Consider the following 13151-nt stretch of genomic DNA (forward strand, 5'->3'; position numbering starts at 1 on the left):
TGTGTGTGTGTGTGTGCGTGTGCATTTTCAACGAAGGCCTAGTTTGTCAAAAGCTCACTTTCTGACAGTGTTTTCCTTTTCATTGGTGACTCAGCGTATCCTACGTATGGTGTGTAGCAACTATCCTGTTCACTTGTGCTTACTCAGGCAAAGTTAACATGAAAATCAGCTTTTCTTGTGTGTGTGTGTGTGTGTGTGTGTGTGTGTGTGCGTGTGCGTGCGTGCATGCGTGCTGGCTGCTACTTTCTCATTTGTAATAATAATGTGCTGTTTATCTGGTTCTGTAACTTTAATAGCTAAACTGAAGACATTAGATTTGAATTGTCATATGAATCTTTCTACTGATTTGGGAGGTGTGACAACTATCCATTCATCTGATCTAGGCCTAAAAAGATAACAGCTGCAAACTGTAGCTCATAGTTGTGTTCACTCAGCATTTCATGGACTGTATAGGTTGTAACACAACTATCCATTTGAAAGAAGTTCTGACATTCCTTGCAATGGTTACCTTTTCTGATGAATCTAACACCGGATCTGTGTTCATCCATTTTGATAGTTATAAATCCTGCCAGTTGTTGCGTTACAAAAATTTTTTAATGAAAGATGATGATTATTTTGTCAATACAGTTCATAAATTAGAGTTTTTAAGTGTTTGTGGTGATATACAATTTTAAATAATCATTAAATGCCTAGATATCTCATTAACAGAATAGACAGAAAAAAGATATAATGATTTTAGGGGGCACCTTGAATGAAATAATTTATTTAACAGGTGTTATTTGAAAAGTGATAAGTTTATTGCTGTGAAAGCAGAGATTATGTTAATGTACATCTATGGCATAACTCTAGTGAAGCCTACAGCTAAATGAGATTGATGAGCAAGACTCAAGAACTGATTGAGTGATGTCTTTGTTAGCAAACCGTAATAATTTATCAGAAAAATTTCATAGAAGCTATAACTTTAGCACCACTGAAGGACAAAAAGTTAATGAGATGCACTGGTGCAAGGTATTTCTCACTATTTGACTGTCTCCTAGGTTCAAGTGTGCTACTACAAAAGCTCAAAAATTAAATTCTAATAAATCCAAATTTGTAAACAGCAACATCCAAACAATTAATTTTAGTGACTGTAGGAGCACTTCAGTAATGAAACATTATTTCTAAGACCATTGACAATATAAATGTGCCCTACTATTTACTATTGAAATAGCTGCAGATTACAATTTTATGAACTTGACATCTAATTTCTTTTAGCGTTTTGCAAGCTTAGTAGAATAATGATTATGGTTGTAGGTGACAAATTAATTTCTGCATTTCATTAATTAATTATCCTTATATGTCCTTCAGTTACCATGTAATTTTGTCCTTTATCTTCTTTATACAATGAAGTTGTGAATTCTAATAACTGTTCAGAAGTTACTTATAAAACATATCATTTTGCAGGAAAATACACGTGACATTCAGTCTCCAATCAGCTTCCGCTTAGCATATACTCTTGTACAAAGAGAACCAAGACAAGCAGAAGAAGGTCAGCCACTACCTACAATTGACAGCTTTCCCATTCTGAATCAACAAGAAGCTTCAAAAGTGATTCATGCAACATTTCAAAAGGATTGTGGTGACAATGACATCTGTGAGAGTGAACTTGTTGTGGATGCAAGACCAGTTCTCACACAAGGTAATTTATATTTAAATTCTTAATTTATTTAACTTGAAGGAAATAATATTTTCTATTTCCATCTAGTGTAACACCAGCTATTTTCTATTTACATTCTGTGCAGATGAAAAGAATTTGATTGAATATTTGTTTCTAGTGCTATACAAAATTTTTTGGTGGTTTACTTATTTTTTTATTTTATTTTATTTTTTTCATATCAATTGGCTACGTGTGTGTATATGAATTATGCAGTCATATCAAGTCATGAAGTGACACTTCAAAACAAAAGTTCTCCCTGCACAAAGACAGATACATGTATACTGACAATACATTGGCAGGCTGAGGCTTTGAATACCCGTTGGAATAATTAGTTGCCTCCAATGGGAAATACAGCTGAAAACAATGTGACTTGAGCTCTAATTTAGGTTCAGTGTTAATAAATGAGGACACTTCACAGTACAGTGAAAGTTAAAGTTTAGAAGCACCACACTTGTTCACATTTATGTGTCACCAGTGAGTTTTATTTAGAAAAGAAATAAAGATGAGTAATACACCAGCATGAAAAGTGATTGCTGCTCTTCATTTTGCTTAAAAGATGAATTATTTCATCTTTTGCAGTCAGTGGCTTCCCCATCTACTGGAAGGAAACAGGGGGAAGTGAAAGAAGTTTCTCTATGTGTGGCGTTTTTGGATAACAGTCTTTCATTCTTTGATTTCCTCCCAGGGGTTTGACTCTTTGGCAGGTTTGTACTTTGGCAACCATGGGAGCCCAGCCTTTGCAGCATCTTTTCCATTCAGTGCTGCTTGTCATTCTTCTTACTATTCTTTTTCTCCTCCCTTGAGGAACATGTCTGGAATGTTTTGGGGAATGTGATCTGCCTTTTCAGTGGCCAACATCAGAACAATCTCTCCACTGTTTTTCGTTCCTTTTTTCTTTCTTCATTTTCCTTGTTGTATCCTTCCTCTGCTTCAGTGTTTGAGGTTCCTCTTTTTCCTCTTCCTCTCTGTGCACTCCTGAAGGCTGGTCCATGCATCAGATGTACAACAGGTGACTGGGTAATGGGTAATTCCCAGTCTCAGGTCAACAGGCAGGGTTTGCACATACCACCTGATATAGGCCAGGCCCAGGGAGGGGTGATTGCTTGGGCTGCTACCTTCCCAAATTGCCAATTGGACCCTCTGTCAGGTGTTTGGGAGGTGTGACCTGAGATGTAAACCAACACCTAAGATGAGTGAGCCCACTCTCTGAGGAGGGCCCCCAACTGGAAGGAGCACACCGTCGGAGATGCTGGCAATCATGGGGGATTTTCAGAATGAGATTTTCACTCTGCAGCGGAGTGTGCAGTGATATGAAACTTTCTGGCAGATTAAAACTGTGTGCTGGACCGAGACTCGAACTCAGGACCTTTGCCTTTCACGGGCAAAGGCTCTACCATCTGAGCTACCCAAGCACAACTCACACCCCGTCCTCACAGCTTTACCTCCACCAGTACCTTGTCTCCTACTTTCCAAACTTCACAGAAGCTCTCCTGCAAAACTTGAGAGCTTCTATGAAGTTTGGAAAGTAGGGGACGAGGTACTGACATAAGTAAGGCTGTGAGGACAGGGTGTGAGTTGTGCTTGGGTAGCTCAGATAGTAGAGCCTTTGCCTGCGAAGGGCAAAGGTCCCGAGTTCGAGTCTCAGTCCGGCACACAGTTTTAATCTGCCAGGAAGTTTCATATTAGTGCACACTCCACTGCAGAGTGAAAATCTCATTCTGGAAACATCCCCCAGGCTGTGGCTATGCCATGTCTCCACAATTTCCTTTCTTTCAGGAGTGCTAGTTCTGCAAGGCTCGCAGGAGAGCTTCTGTAAAGTTTGGAAGGTAGGAGACAAGGTACTGGCATAAGTAAGGCTGTGAGGACAGGGCATGAGTCGTGCTTGGGTAGCTCAGATGGTAGAGCACTGGCCTGTGAAAGGCAAAGGTCCCGAGTTCAAGTCTTGGTCCGCCACACAGTTTTAATCTGCCAGGAAGTTTCTTGGGGGATTTTCTCGCAATGGGCCAAACATCATCTTCACAGTCAATATCTTCTACTAAATGTAAACAGAATGAGGCTCACGATTCAAAGAACCCCTCAGCTGCTGCACGGTTCTCATGGTTTCACATACTAAAGACCATCAGTCATTTGCTGTGGTGAATCCGTTTATTATTCAGAAAGGTGTTGGTGCAGTTGCCGGCCCTGTGAAGTCCTGCTCTCGTTTATCCAATGGCACTTTGCTTTTGGAGACTACTTCTGATTCTCAAGCACAACAACTGCTTGCAGCTTTGCTCCTCCATGGCTGTCCTGTTCATGTCAAGGCCCATGAAATGTTGAATTCTTCCTGTGGTTTATTTACACTAGTCTGTTTGATGGTCTGACCAAGGCAGAAATCCAAACATACCTGTCCGATCAGGATGTCATTGCAGTTCATCGACTGGTGAAAAAGGAAAATGCATCCTTAGTACCCACACAGATTCTTCTTCTCACTTTTGACAGTTTGGTGCTTCCATCAAAGACCACAGCAGGCTATAGAGTTATCACAGTCCGATTGTTCCAAAACCAATGTGCTGCTACCAGAGTCATCATTACAACCACACTTGAATGTCCTGTGGACACCCGGCCAAATGTGTAACCTGTGGTAGGGATGCTCATGAGGGCAATTGTCCACCTCCTCCTCCCTGCTGTATCAATTGCAGTAGTGACCATGCAGCTTCCTCCTGAGATTGTCCCATCTATCTCAATGAGTGGACCATCCAGGAGATCTGGGTGAAGGAAAAAGGTCCTTATCCTGTTGCTCGCAAGTTTTTGGCTAGTTGGAAACCCTGCTTTCTACCATCTGGCACTTACAGTACTGTTCTTGCTATGTCTCGCTCCTGAGGACAGCATTCCATCTCATGGGAGGGCCATGCTGCTCATCTGGGATGATATTCAATGTCAACCCATCTCCCTGATTACCCAACTTCAAGCTGTTGCAGTCCGCATTTTCCTTCCTCACTTCACCTTTTCCCTTTGTGCCATTTACATCCTTCCATCATTGTGTCACCAGGGCAGACTTCTTCCAGCTTCTGAGGCAACTCCCTCACCCCTTTCTGCTGCTTGGTGACTCTAATGTGCACCATCCCCTTTGGGGTTCTACCAGAGCCTGTCTGAGAGATACCCCTCTTGGCTGACCTTCTCAATCAACTTAATCTCATTTGTCTTAATACGGGAGCAGTCACGTTTCTTTCAGATTCCTCGCACACCTATTCCCGTTTGGACCTCTCCTTCTGCACTGCCCAGCTTGCCTGTCATCTTGAGTGGTCCATTCTCTCCGACATGTACTTGAGCGTCCATTTCTGGTGTGCTGTCCGATTGCTGACTCCTATCCCACCTATGTGCACACCCACATGACAGCTTTCTGGGGCCAACTGGAGGCTTTACTCCTTCCTGGCAAGCTTCAATGAACAACATTTCCTCAGTTTTGATGGCCAGGTAGAATATCTCACAAACATTATCCTTACTGCTGCAGAACATTCCATTCCTTGCACTACCTCTTTAGTGCACTGTGTCCCTGTCCGTTGGTGGACTGAGGCATGCCACAACGCAATTTGCACCTGGAGACAAGCTCTCTGAATTCTTAACCATCATCCTACAATGGCAAACTGCATTTGTTATAAACAGTTGCATGCACAGTGTCATCGCATTCTTCAGGATAGCAAAAAAACTAGCTGGATTTCATTTACTAGTTTTTTAAATAGTTCCACTCCATCTTCCATTGTGTAGGCCAACCTATGATGGCTCTCTGGGACGAAGGTCCTTTCCCCAATTTCCAGCCTGACCAAAGCAGATGATGCCATAGGGGAACCTATTGTTATCTCCAATACCTTGGATAGCTATTTTGCAGAGATTTTGAGCTCCACCCACTACCACCCTGCCTTCCTCCATCAGAAATGAATCCCAGAGGCTCGGCTGATACCCTTCTCTTTTCAGAATCATGAGCGCTACAACACTGCCTTCATTATGAGGGGGCTAGATCATGCTCTCACTTCATCCTGATTCTCTGCCCCAAGGCCGGACAATGTTCAGATGTTGCAGAACCTTTCTCTTGCAGGCAAGCACATTCTCCATCATACATACAATCACATGGGGTAGAGGGCATGTTTCCCAGATGCTGGCATGGAGCCACTCTCATCCCCATACCTTAGCCCAGTAAGGACAAACACCCTTCTAACTACTGCCCCAATTCTCTTGCAAGCTGTGTTTGCAAGATGATGGAACGTATGATTCATGGCCAGCTGGTATGGTGGCTTGAGTCTCACAATTTACTAACCACCACACAGTGTGGATTTCGAGTGCGCTATTCTGCAGTTGACCACATTGTCACTTTTTCAACCTATATTGTGAGTGGTTTTCTATAGAAGTAACAGTCTGTGGCTGCGTTTTTCAGTTTGGAGAAAGCCTACGGCACCTGCTGGAGGACTGGTATCCTCCGTACATTCTACATGTTGGGTTTCCAGGGCCACATGCTATGTTTCCCTCAGGAATTTTTAAAAGACCGAGTTTTCAAGGTGTGTGTGGGTTCTGCCTTGTTGGACATTTTAATCCAGGAAACAGTGTGCCTCAGGGTTCCATCCTGACCATCATCCTCTTTGTTATTGCCATTAACCTTGTTACGGCCTGGCTCCTCTCGTGGATCTCCGGCTCCCTTTTCATTGATAATTTTGCCATATGTTGCATTTCTCCATGGACTTGTCTCCTTGAGCAGCATCTTCAGCATTGTCTTGATTGTCTTTACTTCTGAAACATCAACAATGGATTTCACTTTTCCACTAAAAAACCCGTTTGTATGAATTTCTAGTGGCACAATTGATTTCTTCCACCATATTTACATCTTCAACCTGTTGCTCTTCTGTTTGTTGAAACTATGAAATTCCTGGGGCTCATGCCCAATAGGAAACTTTCTTTGTCCTCCTGTGTGTCTTACCTAGTTGCCGATGTACGCGGTCCCTCAATGTCCTACGTGTCCTCAACGGTACTTCCCTGAGAGTGGATCAGACAACTCGCCACCATTTGTACCGGTCCCTCGTCTGTCCGAAACTAGACTATGGGTGTTTCATTTATGCATCTGAATGTCTGTCTGTCTTACGCCATCTCAATACAATCCACCATCATGGCATCCATTTGGCCACTGGTGCCTTTTACACTAACCCAATTGAGAGTCTGTATGCAGAAGGTGCTGAACTGCCATTGTCATACCGCTGTGATTTTCTCCTCAAAATATATGCATACCATTTGTGTGCCATGCCTGCCACCTATCCTAAGCCTCCTTCTTCAATGATTTCTTTGATTGCCAGTATGGAGCGTGTCCATTTTCTCTGTTACCTCCTGGAGTTTTCTTTCATCTTTTGCTCTGGCAGCTTAACTTCATGCTACCTGCCACTTTCTTGATAGGTGTGAATCATTCACCACCTTGGCTTCATGTGGTGGCACATGTTCACCTACAGAATTTTGCGATAGTTCCTTTGCGTACACTGATGGCTCTCAGACTGACCTTGGTTTTGGGTGTGCTGTCGTCATTGGCACCGACGATTTTTAGTATTGCCTTCCAGAACACTGCTCAGTATTTACAGCGGAGCTCTTCACTCTGTATCAGGCTACACCTTACATCTGGTGACACTGGCTTTTCAATTGTCATCTGCTCCAAATCTCTCAGTGCTCTTCACAGTCTCTGTGTGCTGTACACCATCCATCCCTTAGTGCAACAGGCCCAGGAAAGGTTTTGCTTGCTCGCTTTTGATGGAGCCACTGTGATTTTACATGGGTCTCTGGTCACATTGGTCTGATAGAAAACAAGGCCGCTGATGCTGCTGCCAAGGCTGCAGTCCTCATACATCGACCTTCTTGCCATGAGGAGATCATGTTGCATATTGGGCACTGTCTTTTTAGCCATCACCATTTATTAAATTATGATCCCCCACCACTTTGTGCTCATTGCCCTCAACCTTTAACGGTTTGCCATTTCGTGATAGAATGCCCATTTTTAATTACTTATGTTGTCATTTATGTTTGTCGTCTGAGTTATTGTCTGTTTAGCAAATGATCATAGGCTGTCAACTGCAATATGATGAAGGACATTTAATCTTTGGCTCAGGAACTCCATTCTCTCTATGGCATATTTTGTGGAACTTTCTCCAAGTCCCTGTTTTTAGCTGTCTCTCCTTCTGTTGATTGGGCTTAACATGTAGTAGTTTTTAACTCCTTTTTCATCTTTGTGTTCTACGGTTCTGACATGGGCATATATGACCTTTGTAGTTTTTGCACCCTAAAACAACCCTTCATGCTGATGGTTTTACTGCCATCGAACACTACCTGTCTCAACATCCTCCAAAGTCTGCACCCCCTACCACATTCCCCCATACACCTTGCCAACTGTATACTGAAACACAGCTACTTTTACTTTGAGGGCGAGGTATACAAACAAATCCATGGCACAGCCATGGGAACCCACATGGCAACCTCCTATGCCCTATTTTTTATCAGCCATCTATAGCAACCATCCTAGCCTCCCAAAACCCCAAACCCCTTGTCTGATCCAGGTTCATTGATGACATCATAATCTGGACTCATGGCCAAGACACCCTATCCTCATTCCTCCATAACTTGAACACCTTCTCTCACATCTGGTTCACCTGCTTATCCTCAACCCAGTGGGCCACCTTCCTCAATGGTGATATCCAACACTCTGATGGTTCCATTCGCACCTCTGTTTGCATTAAACCCACTAATACCAACAGTACCTGCATTTCGACAGCTGTTATCCCTTCCACACCAAGAAATTGTTCCTATACAGCATGGCAACAGTATGCTGAAGGTCCAACAAGGGACTTCACAGAGAGACACTAACGCCCCCCCCCCCCCCTCGCCCCCGTCTTCCTCCACCCTCTCAAACATAGCCACAAACAGATTCCCGTGCCACATCCTCACACATCCTAACCCCCCCCCCCCCCTTCATCACCAATAATCAGCTTTGAAGGGCACCCCTGTCATCTTCCAGTATATCTGTGCACTGAAAGAGTTGACTTTTGCCAAGGCTTTGAATATCTATCATCCTTCCTGGGAATGGACGTCCTACCCAAGATCCTTCGTACTCTCCTTAAGTGGTACTCTGCCACCCACCCAATCTACATAACATTCTGGTCCGTCCCTATGCCACTCCCCTTGCCCATTTGCAAGATCTGGCCAAACCACCTGCCCAGCACCTCCTACTCCAGTCCTGTCACAAGCTTATCCTACCCCATCAGAAAACAGGGCCACCTATGACAGCGAATTCTACTGCAATCCTTGCAGATGTTTTTATGTTGATATGACAACCAACTAGCTGTCCACCAGGATGAATGACCACCATCAAACTATGCCCAAGAAGAAAGTAGGCCAACCAGTGGCACAGCATGCAGCTGAAAACAACATGTTCGATTCCAATGGCTGATTCATAACTCGCACCACCGGGATACTTCCGTCCACCACCAGCTTTTCTGAATTAAGCAGATGCGAGTTGACCTTGCAACATATCTTCTACTCTTATGACCTTCCTGGCCTCAATCTCTATTAACTCACTGCCCTACACCTTCCACCTCTTTGTTTCCCCTTTCTCTGTTTTGTCAGCCCCTCCTGATCCAAGTCTCCAAATCACTTTTGTGCGCCTTATCCCACTAGCTCCAGTACCTATGCACCACTTGTGTGTGTGTGTGTGTGTGTGTGTGTGTGTGTGTGTGTTAGAGAGAGAGAGAGAGAGAGAGAGAGAGAGAGAGAGAGAGAGAGAGAGACAGACAGAGAGAGAGAGAGAGAGAGTGGGGAGAGGATTTATTCTGAAAGTTACTAATTTTCTTTATCTTTTGTGCGTGCCTGTCAGCGAATAATCGCTTCTGCTATTCAGTTAGTGGTCTCCTTCACTCCTAAATATTTAATTTCTAAATACACAATTTACACCACCAGCTCATTTTGTCACAATGTTAATTTCTTTACATTTTTTGTTTCAGGGGAATCAGGTGCATGGGACTTAACCCTTGGGCGAGATCAGGAGATGAAGTTAGATATACAAGTGAATAACTACAGGGAATCTGCTTATGAGGCACAGCTGTTTATATCTCACCCTGCAAGTCTCAGCTACATTGGACACAAAACTGAAGTAATGATGATTACATCCTGATAAATAATATTGTATTTAATTATTTTGTATTTTAATGCCTAAGTTTATTTTCGTCTTTCTTCCCCCAGAACAAGAAGCTTATATGCAGGCCATACAACAGCACATTGGTATCATGTAGCTTGGGAAACCCTTTCAAGAGAGATATGCCTGCAAAATTGACAGTCCGATTTGACCCAAGAGGTCTGGATGATATTGAGTCATTACTTGAATTTAGGGTCTTTGCAAATTCTACGTCTACTGAAGTAAACCCACAGGATCCCCTGAAACTTCACATTGCTGTCATCAGAAAGGCAGAGTTATCGATAAGAGGGTAAGAGACTTCCTCATATTTCTTCAGTCATATGTATTATATGTGCAAAGTTCCCCTATGAGTAAGGGACTTCCTCATGGCCGGCTGGGGTGGCCAAGCGGTTAAAGGCGCTACAGTCTGGAACCGCGCGACCGCTACGGTCGCAGGTTCGAATCCTGCCTCGGGCATGGATGTGTGTGATGTCCTTAGGTTAGTTAGGTTTAAGTAGTTCTAAGTTCTAGGGGACTGATGACCTTAGAAGTTAAGTCCCATAGTGCTCAGAGGCAGGACTTCCTCATGTTTCTTCATTCACATTTGTTATTTGTGCCAAGTTTATCTGTAAGGAAATTTTTTTTATCAAAGCTAGCATATTATCAAATATGGTACTGGAAAGTCCTGGGTGGAGTGCAGCATTAGAAGTAGTAAAAGTGACCATCAATGTATAATAGATATGTTGAACGACTGACTGGCACTTATATGAGATTGAAATTAAGGGTAAGCTTTTGCTCCTCAGAGATAGCTAAGAGGAAAACACACACACACACACACACACACACACACACACACACACACATGACTACAGTATCCCAGTCATTGGCATTGTGCCATTGCTGCAGCAAACTAGAATAAAAAATTGGATTGGGCAGAGAATTTCTGGGGGGGGGGGGGGGGGGGGGGGGGAATGCAGCCATGGGGACTGAACCTGAAGTTTTGTCACACAGATATGGTCTGGTGCCCATAATGTTAGTACAAGATTTTTTTGACAGTAGTTATTTGTTAGTTGGTACATGACATCACTTTTTCACAGATATGTCTTCCTTTTGTGGAGTAGATACCTGTGGTGGAACTGACCTAATCATTATAGTAGGCAACTCTTGGTATCGCTCTACAATCCCCCCCCCCCTCTCTCTCTCTCTCTCTCTCTCTCTCTCTCTCTCTCTCTCACAAACACACACACACACACACACACACACACACACACACACACACACACACCTGCATTACCAAATTTGTGATTCCTTGATACTTCATGATGTACTCTATCAACCAGTCTCTCCATATTGTCGAGTGGATGGAGTGCACTGTTGGAGGATGGTGGATTGGGATGTGCCAGAAGCTGCTTGCAAAGTAGCAGAATCCCTTTATTAATGTATTACAAGCTCAAGCTTTTATTTAGTGGCAACTGGAAGGTGGGCCTCAAGCCACTGACACTGTGGTAGTGAAGCGTTGTAGTATGATACCGGCCACCGTTACGCTCAGCACAGCCAATATTTGGCATGACCTGGCATCACAGATAGTGCTGGCTACTGGCCTGGCTGTGTCAGACTGATACTGCCAGTTGAGTGTGAGATGCTGAGTCCTGCCGCACAGTGGCATGTGGTGGGTGCAGAAACCCACCGAGTGAACCCCCAGACCAGTGACAGTGACTGGGTCTGGCAAGAAATCCTGTGATCAGTGGCCAGGAGGGCCTCTGTTCAACCCTTAGCCCATCAGGCAGGCAGGCAGTTCTGTCTGGAAGATGGCACAGTGGTGGTCCACATCAAGTAAGAAACAGATTGCTCGTCCTTACAGCGAAACAGGCAAGTACATAAATAATTTTTCTGTCGGACAGCAAATACTATAGGTGAATACAATGTTTGTTGTGCTATACATGTCATGGAATTGGCATCACTGTTTCTTCAGTGAGTTGTCATGGACCATGGGATTAAGTTTCTTGTCGATTAGCAGAAGTTGGCTCAGCCAGACTGCTCCAAGCCAAGTGCGTTTTCCTCATGACCAGCTGTAGCCGAGGATCGGCAGTCTTTTTTACAGGAGATTTTTCTTAAATTTTCCATCGGTGAATGTAGATGAGCTCCTGTAATTCTATGAACAAATTTTGTTTCTACTGTTGGGATACTTCTTAGTTACAAGCAGGAAACAAAATACAATGAAAAGTAATGCTTTTACATATTTCTCATGACTTAGTGTTGAAATGCAGGCTGTATTGCAATAAGGGCTTTCAGATAAATTTTTGGATTGATGCTGTCACACAGTTTACGCACTCATTGATCTCAATGTTGTGCAGCTTTTTTTTGATATGGAGTATAGTGTAATAAAATGTGCTTTGCAGACAAATATTAAACACATATCACCTTAAGCCAACTATAAACAAACAATGGTTAACTTTCTGAAGTTGAATTGGTTTTGAGTTCAGATCGTTTTAGAAAATTTGATCACAGCTATTTCAGTAATTTGTTTCTAGCTTTGCTCATCTGCTGTTGTTAATCACTATCCAATATGGTTGTAGTGATTCCATCTGATTCCTGTTAGCATCAGTATGAATAAATTTATGTGAATGTAAGCAGTCACCCATGACCTACAGCACTACACTTGTGGATGGCACAAGCATACAGACACCCACTACTGTTCTATTTATTTATTTATTTTTCCCATAGCCGACTATTTCTGCCTGATGTTACGAAAGACATCGACAACAAAACACAGAGATTTCACTGCATCACACAAAACTTTAACTGATAAATAACAGGTGTAGAAGGCTCATTACGACTGATAATCAAGTAAATGAATAGAGCACGGCTTCTCTGTAAATAAAACTTGGGTATGACTGGGTATCATGTCCTGACACTATGGATATAATCTTTCATTTTGCATAGTGCACATAGGAATTAGCTAAATTATAACAACAATATATTTTTCACACTGAAACATGATGTAAATACACTACATATTTTTTAATACCTTAAGTTTTTAGAGAGTTTTATGAAACTTGTCTTTGAATATTGTTCTGCAACTGTTATACAGTTTGCATTCAGCAAGATGATTTAATATACTGTGTTTTGCACATTCCTCATCATCCTGCCTGTGAAATATTTCAAGTGGAAATTCATGTAATTAAAGATCCTAAACTTACATTTCTCCTATAAATAAATTGTACAAAACAAGACTCAATGCCTTTGCTGAACTTAGTAGTTGGAGCTGTGAGTCCAACTGAAAAATCA

General features: G+C 42.8%; 1 protein-coding gene across 3 annotated transcripts in view; it reads left to right on the plus strand.

The window, feature by feature from the left end:
* The window catches only part of LOC124605218 (integrin alpha-PS1), a 575966-nt gene that overhangs the window by 506136 nt on the left and 56679 nt on the right, over window positions 1-13151 (plus strand). For all 3 annotated transcript variants that reach the window (XM_047136765.1, XM_047136766.1, XM_047136767.1), the window contains 3 exons: window positions 1444-1678; window positions 9694-9842; window positions 9932-10173. In XM_047136765.1, coding sequence (XP_046992721.1) covers window positions 1444-1678; window positions 9694-9842; window positions 9932-10173 — 626 coding nt within the window. The remainder of the gene's footprint in view (window positions 1-1443; window positions 1679-9693; window positions 9843-9931; window positions 10174-13151) is intronic.

Source organism: Schistocerca americana, chromosome 3, assembly GCF_021461395.2.
Source record: "Schistocerca americana isolate TAMUIC-IGC-003095 chromosome 3, iqSchAmer2.1, whole genome shotgun sequence".
NCBI lineage: Eukaryota > Metazoa > Arthropoda > Insecta > Orthoptera > Acrididae > Schistocerca > Schistocerca americana.